The following is a 13129-nucleotide window of genomic DNA, read 5'->3' as shown; positions in this document are numbered from 1 at the left end:
TCCTTGAGACTAAGACAGAATTAATAGCATTGCAAAATTACAGCAAGCTGCTTGCTACACTGCTGCTGGATTTTTTCACTGGAAACAAGATTTTATATTCCTCTTCATCTTGAAAAAAAAATGCAACCGTTTTTATTGTCAAAGGCAGCACAGTGCAAAACACCATATCAAAGTAAAGACTGACAGGATATTTTGACCTTTAAAAATCGCACTTCACTGTCCATTTAAAATCATTTAGGTGCTTTTTTTTTTGGCACAAAATTACTAAACATTGGGAGGTAGCTGATTAGGGTAATCCAACTAGTAAACTGCATAAATCATCAAATTTAGGGCTTTTTGTGCTGAAAGACACAAGACAGATAGATGATAGAAAGATAGATGATTTCGTTTTCATTATGTGAGGCCTTTCACTACTGGGAAGGCACCTTGCTCATTAAACAGAAAGCCAAAGATGTCTCATGCAGCACTTCTAGAAGAGGAAACTTCTATTTTTCAAGTCCATTTTGTTGTTGTTCTTTGACTGTAATTCCAACTCTGTTAGTTTATGTGCATGAGTCATGAACAAAAGGCGAATTTTTACATTTAATTTCCCTGTTAGATGTTGTATTCCAACAATATATATTGCAGCTGCCTGAGAAAAATGGATCAGCCTGAGTTAGTCATATTGTCTCTCAGCTGGAAAAGTATCATGATGTCCTCAGGAAAGCTGATCAGATCTGAAAGGCTTTTCTGGTGGCATTGAGTGTGTAACATAACTCACTGTTCATACAGAGGAGAGAACTATATTTTTATTTGCATCTTTCTATTTCCACAAATGAGCAATTTCACCAAAGAAAAATACATGAGTCCTAAAACTATTTTCTGCCTACCTGCTGCAGGACACCTATAGCAAGTCCTACTTGCATGACCCTTTGTCTTAGAAATCTGGAGTCAGAACAACACTATGAGAAAGTAAAAATTCCCCTGGCTGTCATATCAGAGGTTCAGTAGCCAAGTGGCTTCTCTTGCACAAAGGCCAAGGCCATTGCAGTGGTGGGAGGATATGAAGACTACTGATTGCAAAGCTTCTTGCAGTTTTAATTGTTTTAAACAGGGAGGGAATTGTAAGAAGACAGAATGTACCTTTAACTACATTTTCTGAAAACCTTTCCATGGGGCAGCAATAATTAGAGGGTCCAAATTTGGTCTTTTTTTTATATATTATATTCCTTAAATAGAGAAACTGAGGGTTTTTTTCAAGATTGTTACAAAAGGCAATAGCATATCTTAACATTACACTTTTTGCTAATTAGTTTTTTATTTCAGAAAGAGCATTTTGAAAAGAGAGGGAGTGAAGATGGTTTTAATGTATCTCAAAAATGTGTCAATTTCTAGTGTAGGTCCTAGAATATTAATACCAAAAATGAAAAAAATATCACTTGAGATTAAGGACTGTGCATGTTTGCTCATGGGGGAGAAGTGTGAAAGTTTTTTTGCGCAATCAACCTCCGGGCAATTGAGCCCAAGGCTGCATGTCCTGTAATTAAGTTACAATTTCTGGTGCGGATCTGTTTGACAGAGAGCTGTCTTGCCACTTGTGATTTCAGCAGGTATCTCACACTGTCTTTTGCCATCTGTAAGATGGAGGAAACCCTGGGACAGCTGGCAGAACAGTGTTTGAGTCAGGGCTACTGACAGCTCTGTGATGGGCTGCAGCAGGTCTGGGCCCATTCAGGACCCCCGCAGCCATGCAGGCTGAGCCCGACAGCAGTGCAGGCTCACTGGCTCTGTCCTCAGGCTCTGACAAACACCAAACTAGCTTTTCCTCCTCCTGTTTTTAACAATGAAAGACAACCTGACTGAAAACCTTTAACAGCGTCTTGGATATTCATGTGCTCAACTCTCTATTTCTTTATTCATTACTAAATGCAGTTGTCATTGCTGAGAGGGGCTCAGGTTTTCCTTCCCGCCTCTGTAGAGAAGACAAGATTTCAAAATTGCAAATACAGGTGCTAGAAAATCCTGTGTTTCCGAAAGTCTCTCCACATTTTTCCAAAGAGAATGTAATGTGATATAAAAACAAAACCACTAACATAAACATAAATAAACCTAGGGGTTGCAGCGCTAAGGTAGTACTTCACCCATGCACACACGAAATTAAATGCTTGTCTTAGCAGTGAGGCATCACAGGGTTTGTCCTTTGCTTCTTTAACTCATAGGGAAGTCTTAAAATATGTTCAGAGTAGTTTCAGTCAATCAGCAGTAAATTATTTATCTTGTCAATCTTGTTAAACAAGTGAAGGTGAAGAGCCTAGGAGACTTCACGTGTGGGAGTCACAAACTGTGGGGGAGACTCAGGCCAATGAGCACAAGGATGTTATATAAAGGTAGTCGAGTACAGACATGCTATCTGGTTTTTAATGAGGAATTATTACTGGTTTTTAATGAGGAATTAAGATTATGTGGGGGATGATATGTGAAGCTGGCACGGTGATGAAATTCAGAGTTTTCCCCGGCCTTTCAGTTTGAACTTTAGCTCCAGGATTTTCAGTTCTTAATTTTTAATTCAATTCATATTGACCATTGTTACAAATACCATTCTCCTGACTGGGCATAAGGTTTCACAGGAAGGAAGGAAAGCAGACAGATGAATCCAGGTAGGAAAGCAACTGTGAATGCATTGATGAGCTTCCAACTGCAGTTCCATTTCCTTACTCCTTGAAAACACTGTGGAACCCAGGTTGCTCACAGAAAGAACTGAGAATTTTTTTCATGATCACACATAAATGTGCATATTTGTGCCTCCTGAAAAGCAACCTAACCCCAGAAACTGTACCACTGGCTTAGCTAGGCAAACCTGAAGTTCAATCAACACATTTTAATGGAGTATTCACTAGCAGCTATCCATGGGCCTAACAGATTTGGTAGAAAGTGTGTCATGTGATTCCAGTGAAACACATCAAGAGAATCAGGATGTAAGTGCACAATTTATAACTGTAAACAGAGAAAACCATAACAAATAGAATTTTCTAGCAACAACAGAAGTTCAGCAAAGTTTAGCAAAGATCCTGTTTGGATACAATCAGTAAAAGCAGAAAATGCAGGAAATACATAAGGCAAAAGTTTTATTTTCCAAAGTGTAAGTATGTCCTTAGCATAACTTAAGTAATCCATTGCCATTGCAATTCTGATTGCTACAAAATTGAAGGTAAACTTTTTGACTGCACCTATTGCACACTTTCTCCACAGCTGTAAAATAAAACCCTTCTGTATCAAGAGATTCTTCACTGTGATTAGCTGGTCTGTAGGAGTTCAGTTAAGTAGTTCACTTCATTATGAAAGATGCTCTGTGTTTGCATCATTCTATTTTATAATCTGCGGCATATCACTCCAAGCTTGAGACTTCTTTTTGGCCAGTTCCATCCACAATGGCTGACTGGGAGCAGCATTACTGGCTTTCTTCAAGTGGCTTATTTCCTCCTTATCCACCAGTGCAGGTGATGGAGCTACTGGGAATAAAGCACATGGACATTTTACACTTACCGGCTGAGCAACTAAACACGCTCTTTTATTAAATACTTCCCATGCCTTGCCCTGTGGTAGAAAATCTTTACATTTCACATGGAAGTTTCTTATGCAATAAGTTATTGAGAAAATTACCATTCTGTGCTCTAAATAATACAATGTTTTTCTCATCACTAATATATTTTATTCCCTAAATTTACCAAAACTCAACATGATGACCTGGATTCCTTGTTGTGCCCTATGTTAACACCCAGGCCAAAGAAGAGAGAGTCTTTTCATTAGCTACAGTATTCACATGTGAATTCCTCCTTTACTCAGCCCTCAACTCACAGAAATTTTATTACTTCAAAACTTCTGCCCTTCTTTCAAATTTTAATTTACCAAAGAGATTTATAACAAACTCATTGTGGGAGGACTGATGGTCAGACAGTTTGTGATCGCGCCATTCCTCAGCTTGCTGAGGAAGCCACATTTAAATTGAGTGCTATTGTAAATATTTTTATTTACATTTTACACTGGGATAGTGCATTTGGGCCTCTGTCCTGTGAAAGGGCCTGGAGTTCTTGATTCGCATTTCTTTCAACACAGGTTTTTGTCTACCCCTTTTTACTCTTTTGTTTGTAATAAAAGTGGTCAAAAGAATATAAATAAATAAAACCTCAAAAAAAAAAAAAAAAAAAAACCACCAAATAAAACCCCAGACATGTGTGCTGAGACAACTCTTTGCCCTGGCTGATGTGGGGCTGAGGAAGAGATTATGATCTAGCCCCTACTCCTTTTGTAGCACACTCAGGCGGCATTTCTTCTGACAAGGTTGAGATGTAACAGCCTATATTTTAAGAATTTTGTTTCTTACCAGGGACATAATGTGACAATGAACTGGTTCTCAACAGGGGCTTCTCTTCAGACTTTATGTCTTTCCTCTGCTCTTCAGAAGTGGCTTTAGGTGCCAAGTGTGAAGGTTTACTCCATTGTTGTTTCACTGGCCCCTAGGCACAGAGGGGGATAACATCCAAGTAATTCAGGGACAATAAGTTCAGTTTGGAAGAACACAAGCAAAGTAGTGGATGGGGAGCCTGCCACAGTTCAGCAGACATTGGTCCCCATCCTTTCCCTTGAGCTGACACCTGTTCAGAAAGTTACAGTGTTTTCATGTAACATCCACGATACTCCATTTTACTACTTAAAACTATCCCTCACAATGGTATGAGTAGATAATTATAGTCTTCAATGCAAAATGTATTCCAAGTCCTTTGCACATCTCTACAAGCATACACAGGATTTGGAAACAGCCTCATTCTCTCATGTTCTCCCTCCATCTCCCAAATTTTGTGGGCTAGGGCACTGTATTTTTGGACAGTTGGTGGTAAATGGATTTTTCATAAAAAAGAAGTCAAACATATCCTCCAACAGATTTTCTTGCCAGTATCAAAAACTACCCTGAAGTGATTGTGCCTGGTGCCATGTGGGAGAAAGTGGGAGTAGTACAGTGGCACCAAGCCTCACATGCTGCAGTCAGAAGCATCTTGGCATGTTTCTCTGCTAGCTGCTATAGGGAAATAAAATGCATGGCATGAATATCAGGGATCATTGCCAGCTAAAATCTGGAGTTTCCTGTTCTGACACAGGAACTGTATTTTGGGATCATGTTGGGCATTACTGCAGTTCAGAAGTTGGCCTAGACATCTTATTATTTCTTGTTAATCTAACCACTGCTATTTTTCATCATCTAGAAACCATCTCTTATTCCAGGATATAATACACCTGTCTGTGGTGCTTAGAAGTGCCACCTGAAGCAAGAAAGGAGGTCATTTGCACCGGGAATGCTATACTGGTATAGGACACATAGGCTCCTGCATCAGAGCAGAGTTATTATTTGTGTAGGACACAAAACAGGCAGCAGGTGAGTGCTCTGGATCCATGCCAAGGACTTCCACAGGCACAGCTGTGTCATCTGGGAAGATCATTAGCTACAGGAATCACCCTGTTTTGCACGGGATCTCTGAAGAGGCAGTGTCAGCCCATATTCCATGGCACCACTTGGGCTCCATCCATATACAAGGAGCCAGAATTTATATATTGGCACTCTCTGCAAATGCAAATGTTATTTTTATCCTATTTCACTTCTCAGGGCTCTAAAAATTGTTACCTAGGAGCTTCTGGGACCAAGCTGTTCATTCAGTGTTAGCTCAGTCAGGAGGTATAAGAGGTTCAATGAAAGGCTGTGCTTAGAAGGATAGTTAAAAGAGAACATATTTCCTCTGCATTGAGGAGGATCAAAGACTACAATTTAGCACTTCCTTTTGGATATTTCAGCATGCAGTACACATGTTAGATCTGGTAGGTATGCCAAGAATTTTTACACATTTCACAGAGTTCCAGGATTTCTTGGACACAAAATTAGTTCTCTGAACAATCAGAGAACTTTGAATCTGTAACACATTTATAAGAGCAGTGTCTTTTTTAGTTACAGTTACACTTATTAAGTATCTGTAATGACTATGGCATGACTGGTAACATAGCAGTAGATCCAAAGAATACTATAGGAGGTGATACAAAAGCATCACAAATTTGTACTGCGAGTACCTCTGTTTGTTCATTTCCTTTATTCTGTTTCTCTGTATTTGACTTATTATCTGGAGCCACAATCTTTTCGCTGTCGAGTTCCTTCTCCTGATGCATGGCCCTCTGCTTTTGCTTTGCAATGGAAATCCAGGCTGGCTCTGTAGGAGTGTGAGGCTCTCTTCCAGAGTCGCTGGCAGCCATGGGAGAAGGCCCACTTTTCTCTGTTGACAGATTATTTATGTACATGATTAGAGGAAAAAGAATTGTAATCAGCTTCAGCTCATACTTTCTCAATAGACTGATTGGTCCCAGGATATGAAACCAGCCTGGATAAATAGGAATTCTGTTTAGTTTGGTCTCCAGAGAACAATTTTCCCATGCTCACAGGTTTAAGTTATCATTCTACTGGTGAGAAATGCTTTGCATCTTTCTTCAGCTGTCCAGTGACACTGGAGAGCAGTGTCACTGCTCTCACATGAGGGAGATGCAGAAACATGAATCAAACTTCTCTAATCTACCCATTTTCCAAGGTCTGCCCCTTCTGCTCCCTCTTCCACGGTATCGTAGAGACAAGCAGCAGACAATTCAAAGGTGGATACAGAGGGACTGTGGCGTTGCAAAGGCAAACTTTTCCGAACTGTGGCTGCCCTCAGCTCCCACTCTTCTGATGTTCATGCAGCAGCAGCCCGTGCCTTAGTCTGGTCCCTGCCTTCCTTCCACCCCTTTAGGAGCAGCCCCCTTCCCCCCCCCCGCCCCAGCTCTGTGGAGTCTGCAGGTGCAGATTCACTCATGGGTGAGTGCACAGCAGTCTGTGGTGACTGAGCACACAGAAGTACTGCTAAAACCACAGAGCGACTTTCTGGTCTTTTGATATGAGGTTTACGTTGACTTATCCCTGCTGATGCTGACCATGGTCTTCACTGGGGCCAGTAACTTCCATTGTGCTCTACCAGAAATGAGACTTGAGTGACAAAAAAAGAAGAAAGACAATTTCTGGAGAAGAAAGTCAACCTCACAACTGCTGACCTCACAACTGACCTCACAACTGCTACCCAAGGACGTGCAGAATCCAGGGTTACGGGAAAGAGAAATACCCTGTATTCAAATATTCTGAGAAGGGAAATCCTGTCTATTCACTGAACAGAACTCAGTCAAGAGAAGAGCCTCAGCAGCTCCATCCCCCTGGTTCTCCATTTTTTGACTCACGGTGAACGCAAAATTGAGTTTCCCAACGAATGGTAGAGCTTCTGTGTAGTTTAAATGAGGAACAAGAACAGGACTAACAACCTCAGACACAAGAAGGTTGATTTCACCTTTCCCAGCCAGTTCTGGTCACTGGTGTATCAAAATTTACAGAAGACTCTTGCAGAGCAGAACTTAAGGTTCTCATCCTCAAATCACGTGTGGTCCCACTCTTTGGAAAAGTTTATTACTTAGCATCCTGTTCAGGAACCCGGGAGGAGGCAGACCCTGCCAGAAAGGATTACTGCCCTCGGGTCCCTTGGGGGCTGCTCTGCTGACAGCAGAGCCAGCCACGGGACCCTGTGCAGCTGTCAGACACATTTCTGGAGCACTACGGTCTAGTTTGGCAGAATGTGGCCCTGATCAGGAAAGCAGGCAAATGCCTCTGAAGGCATTTGAGATGCCTCATGAAGGCATGGAAGATAAAAGGGGTGATGCACTCCCAAGAGCTGGAGTCTGCCAACACAGGCATATTATGAAAGCCCACAAACTTGCTTTGCTCAGGGATTTTCTCAAGTCATTTTTATACCTCACCAGAGAGAGAGTAGTTATTTGAACAAGAAAACATTGTAAAGCCTATGTCAGCTAAAAAATGAAAAAGAGAAAAAAACCCATGCTTTAACACCAAAGAAGATGTTTTCCCAGCTGATGCCTTCATTTCCCTTCACGTTCATCTCATACAGTCTTGCAGAAAAACCTCTGGAAGAAACAACTCAGAAGTCCAGCTGTGCAAATTCAGCACAGATAAAACAGGGTCCCTGAACACTGAAGAGGCTTCCCTCCCTCTTGCACAGCATGTTACTCCAATTCTCTGCATCCCACCTAACCTCCATCTTTGCATAACAACAGCTGTTCCTCCCATAATCCTTTTCCAATCACTGTCTTTTTTTTTTTTCCCCAATCAGCCTTCCACTGGCTCTCATTGCTTCATTTTTATCTCATTTTACAGGATGAGAAAGAATAAGGGTGGGAGAGATCTCAATATGTCATGTAGTCTATCCTTCAACTGCAAGGCAAGATCAGCTGAATGATCAGTTTCATAGAAAGTTTTTCCTCACAAATATGTATCTAACTCTCCAGAAACAGGACAGGTCTCAAAGTCTCCCTAGGCAACCTATACTATGGCACAGCTCTTTTTTTTTTTTTTTTTTTTTTTTTTTTTCTTTTTTTTTTTTTTTTTTCCTATTGGGTAAGTAAAATCTTCCTTGCTCTAATTTAAATCCATAACTACTTCTCCTACACACTATGGACACGAGCAGATTACTCATAGTCTCCTTGCAACAGCCTGTTATGCATTTGAAGATTTAGACCACATTTTCCCTACTTTTTTAACTTTTCTGATTAATCATATTCTCTAGATCATTCTTTCTTTTTTAGGAATTGTCCTAGTTTGCTCAAATCTCCTTCAAATGTGATGGTCAGAGCTGGCACTTGAGATGAAACAGTGTTAGCATCATGACATGGAAGGACTACACCACTTCACCTGGAATGGTTTTCTGTACATGTTAGTCAGTGTCCTTAAGTTCCACAGCTCTCCAAGACAGTCAAGTCAAAGTCTGCTAGACAATCTTCTCTCTGTCTTAGGACAAACCTCATTGGGATCTTCATAAGTAAAGTCACATAGTTGAAATTATGTGATATCTGCTAATGCATCTGCCATCACATTTCCTCTTTTGCTTGCAGCCATGCCCTTAAGCCCATCTGCAGCCATCTGCACCTTTTCAGGTGGTGGGCAATTTGGGCAGGACTTACTAGTGCATTGCCCAGTAAAACCAGGTGCTGTGCTTCATCAGCTCCCAAAGCACTCCCATGGCATGCGGATGAGCTGCCACGACTGAAGGTGATGTCCCATGTTCCTCAGAGCTGAGGAACAGCTCTCTAGCTGTACAGCTGCAGACATGCTACTACATGCATCCTCTTCCACCACTTCTTTACCTTCCTTCACAGTCTGTAATGTCTTGGAGCTCAAAAACTCCAATGTCTTTATCCTGAAGGTCTTTTTCAATCCACCCACAGTTTTTGATGATACTGGGAACCTGGCTTCTGCCTTGATACTGCTAGCGATATACATCTTAGCTGCTGTGATTCCAAATCCCCCTTTGTGTTTTGTTCCATTTTCCCTGTCACACCATGGGAGCTTTATGTAAACATCAAGGTTCTTCCTTCTCTGCTTCAACCACACAATCCACACTGACAAAATGAATGCTGTGCCCTGGCTCTTTTACTGCACTACATGTAAATGGTCTTATTGGTACATGTGCTTCCATTTCTCTGTCATCCTCATGAACTTAGAATTCATCCTGCTGTAATTTCACTGTGCATTGCCTGAGACAACAGGGTTCCCAGTCCTGCAGTGATATGTCTGGAGGCTGGTATTATAACAATGTTTTTCATAAGGCAGACGCTCTAACGAAGGCACCAAGCACCCTTACTCTCCAGGCAGTTCTCCCTGATGAGATGCCAGACATCCTAGTCATGCCAATTAGAAGGCAGCCAAATTAGAGCCAGGTATCATTCCATAAGGGATGGTATCCAAATGTCCCTTTGATAGCAGGGAACAAAAGCTCTTCATCATAATCTTGAAGATTTTATATGTATCTTTACAGGCCAACTTAGGACAGCAGAGTAGTATCACCTACAAAGGATCAAGAGCTGATCTGCTGCTGGGAGAGCCTTTCTTGTATCTTTAAGCAATTACATTCTGCCCTTGTTCCTTTGACAGTCTTTGCTGCAGAAAGCCAGACAGGCAGCAAGGCAGAGGAAGTGCCTTATCTTCAGAAAAAAAACACATCAGATGCAATGCACACAGGATTTCCTACCTCATCTGTCGGCCAGGATTACTGTAAGAGGTAGAAGAGGCATATTCACTATTTATTCTCTTTCCCATTGCCCAGAGGTCCTTTACATCCTCCCACCTCCAATTAGATAAGGTTTCTTGGCAGTATATATGCACCATTGTTCCAGCCAGAAGGATGAAAGGTGGTGAAGTAATTCAGGAGATAGTATGGTGAAGAGAGCTGGCAGTTTAAGGTGACCTGAGACTGTCCTATGAAGCTCTTGGTACCCTAAGGGATACAAAGAAGCAAAAAGCTTTCTCAGGAAGTGACTATTCTCAAGGGAAGTGCTGCTCACACATCTTTCTGGGATCATGACTGTCTGATTACCTTGAACAAGCTCTGTCTTATCCAGTCATGGGATAGTCCATGTGCTTTTATGGTTCACCACGTGGCAAAGTACAGCATTTAAGGAACTGGGTAGCCAGAGTAGAACCAAAAGTACTCAAAAGGACAATTTTAATTCCTACTTCTGCTGTGTGTCACATGAACAATAATTGACACAGAAACTCCCAGCTGGTAAATGCCACTCTTGGGGAGATAACAAAGTACAAAATCCAAGCAGTGGTATCCTCCATCCAAAGCTGAGTCAGTTTTGGCAGATCACAGCCTCCACAAATGCCCTGTGTTTCATTTCTCCTTTGTTGAAGCAGGGCTGAGCCTCTTCTTTCCATGTTGCACTTGAGAGATTTTCAGAACAAAACCAAAATCTAAATAATATTCTTCATTTCATATTACAACATGTTATTTTAAACAATGTGCTATTCAACTCATTCCTTAATAACTTCATAAGCTAATAAAGAATATTGCTGGCAGCAATTTGTCTCTCATTCATTCACAGCTTTAACCTCGTGATTGCATCTTTCCCTGGTTTCCTTGGAGCCGGCTTGGCCTCAGGCTTTTTTGAAAGAGAGGAGCCCCTTCTTCCCCTTGGGATAAGCCACCAACAATGGAAAGATACCAGGTCAGAACTTGTCAAGCCAGTCTGTGCATAATGTCACCATGTATTAAAGCCAGCAATTAATGTAAGCTCCTGAGATCTTCCGCTGCCACTTGAAACCACACCCAGAGGCTGCTGAAGCCTTCCCTTCATCTCCTCCCCACAGCCAACAAACACACACGGGACAGTCACAAGGTCAGCCATTCTTGCTGCATTCTTCACCACTTCCACCGCTTCCAGACCAACCACTGAGGATAGCTCTGAAGCCAAGTGAACCATAGCCACCTTCACAATTCCCTCTGGCAAATCAGAGTCCCCTGAGCTCTCCTCCACTGAGTCTGAAAGCATCAGGGCTGGCTGCCTCAGTGGTCCTCTAGAGGGGGAAAACTCCCCTGCTGCAACCCCATTTAATGCAGGTATCTGTTTCTCTTAGTATCTTACTAAAACAACTTCCTTTTTTCCCTCAGACTAAAGCTCTGATCTTATAGATGAAATTTCTTCTGCCTAAATATTGTGGAAATAAATGTGTACACTTCTCACTGATATTTGGATATTATCCTGTAATGTGTGTCAGACTGGTTGTATGAACAACAAGATGAAGATAATAGATTAATCTTAATGTACAAAAGGAACTATGATTGACTTGTTATTGTGCTTAGGTTTATACACACACAGAGTAAGTGAAAAAAAAATACCTACTTCTGTCCATTGACAGACATAGCAACTTCATGTATTCAAATGTACCTCTCTGTGTGTGCTGCTTATATGGATAAACACAGCAAAGACGTATTTAACCATTACCCTGAGATTTAGGAATTAACTTTGTCTATTTTAGAGATGGCCTCAGATTTCTTTAATTCTGAGACCTGTTTTGTTTACATCTAAAAGCCTCTGTGCACACAAATTGTAGCAGAAGTTCTTTATGACATGTAAGTCTTATACTTGGAAAAGAACATCTTATGCCTGCAAGGACTGCAAAGAGTGGTTATTCTTGTATGTATGCAGGTGAAAGGTCAGAGCCAGGATTGAGAGTCTTTTGAAAGTCAAACCACTAACAGCAAGCAAAGCTAGCTTGTGGATTCCCTATGTGTTTTAAAAGCAAACATACTCAAAACTAATCCAAACAACTTTACACAGGGAGATAACACCCTCTGTATGTAAGTGTCATTGTTTTATAACACTGCTTATGCATGCATATTTCATTCCAAACTGTTGTATCTTTGCTCATTTATAAAACTCCAGTTATTTTAAGAAGGGCTTTACAAATGCATATAGCATTTAGAATATCCTGGCCTACATATTTCCCTTTGTTTATTAAAGTACTACATGCATTCATATATACACACCCAATTCCTTAATTTCAGACAAAGCTATTCTAAAGATTTGGTTAAGTATTTCTGACACTTCTTTCTTCCCTAAGCTGCTCTGAGAGGTATTTGACTTTTGATTGGATCTATACCACCAATGCCAGAAGAGTCTTTTTTACACAAGAAACTGCTGTTTGCATCAAAGTCTATTTCACTGCTGGAAAACAGCCATGTTGCAAAATAGCCTGCCACAACTGAGACAGCAACTTCTTTTTGGGGGGAAAAAACCCAGACAGCTTGTTTTTCAGCTGTAGCCTGGACAGCATTAAAGCAATGTCTTTTTGATGTAGAGAAAAACACTTCTCTTGTCATTCCAGAGCCTGTATTTGCCAGACAATACACACCAATTTCATTCACCGTAACATCCATCGTTCTTCCCTGAGCACTTTTGCTCTTTTCAGAGGATGTTTGCCCACTACAGCTCCTCAGTCACTGATTTTTGTTTATCCTAATATGCAGATTCAGACAAGTATTGCTTATGGTTTCACACCTGTTAACATATGGTAATTGTTTCTGCCCTTTACAGGATTTATAGCAAAGTGTATTTACCCCAAACAACACAGCTTAACCTTTTAAATCTTGCAAGGACTTGTGCCTTTAGTTTCAGAAACTTAAAAATTACTCCTCCTGGGGTGACTAATTTCACACAGACATTAAAGGGCTCCCTTGCAGCCTGA

General features: G+C 41.1%; 1 protein-coding gene and 1 long non-coding RNA gene across 4 annotated transcripts in view; one reads left to right on the top strand and one right to left on the bottom strand.

The window, feature by feature from the left end:
• LOC128784380 (uncharacterized) overlaps nt 1-13129 on the top strand; it is a 55770-nt gene that overhangs the window by 11877 nt on the left and 30764 nt on the right. The gene's annotated exons all lie outside the window — the stretch shown is intronic.
• The window catches only part of CRACDL (CRACD like), a 65724-nt gene continuing 52859 nt past the window's right edge, over nt 265-13129 (bottom strand). For 2 of the 3 annotated variants that reach the window (XM_053935939.1, XM_053935942.1), the window contains 3 exons: nt 6091-6290; nt 4361-4493; nt 265-3488 (listed from right to left, as the gene is read on the bottom strand). In XM_053935939.1, the coding sequence (XP_053791914.1) occupies nt 3343-3488; nt 4361-4493; nt 6091-6290 (479 nt within the window). In that variant the 3' untranslated portion in view covers nt 265-3342. The remainder of the gene's footprint in view (nt 3489-4360; nt 4494-6090; nt 6291-13129) is intronic. The other variant, XM_053935941.1, reaches the window with a different exon arrangement.

Source organism: Vidua chalybeata, chromosome 2 (genome assembly GCF_026979565.1).
Source record: "Vidua chalybeata isolate OUT-0048 chromosome 2, bVidCha1 merged haplotype, whole genome shotgun sequence".
Classification (NCBI taxonomy): Eukaryota; Metazoa; Chordata; class Aves; order Passeriformes; family Viduidae; genus Vidua; species Vidua chalybeata.
Note: the sequence above shows the minus strand (reverse complement) of the source record. Positions and strands in the feature narration are given on the sequence as shown.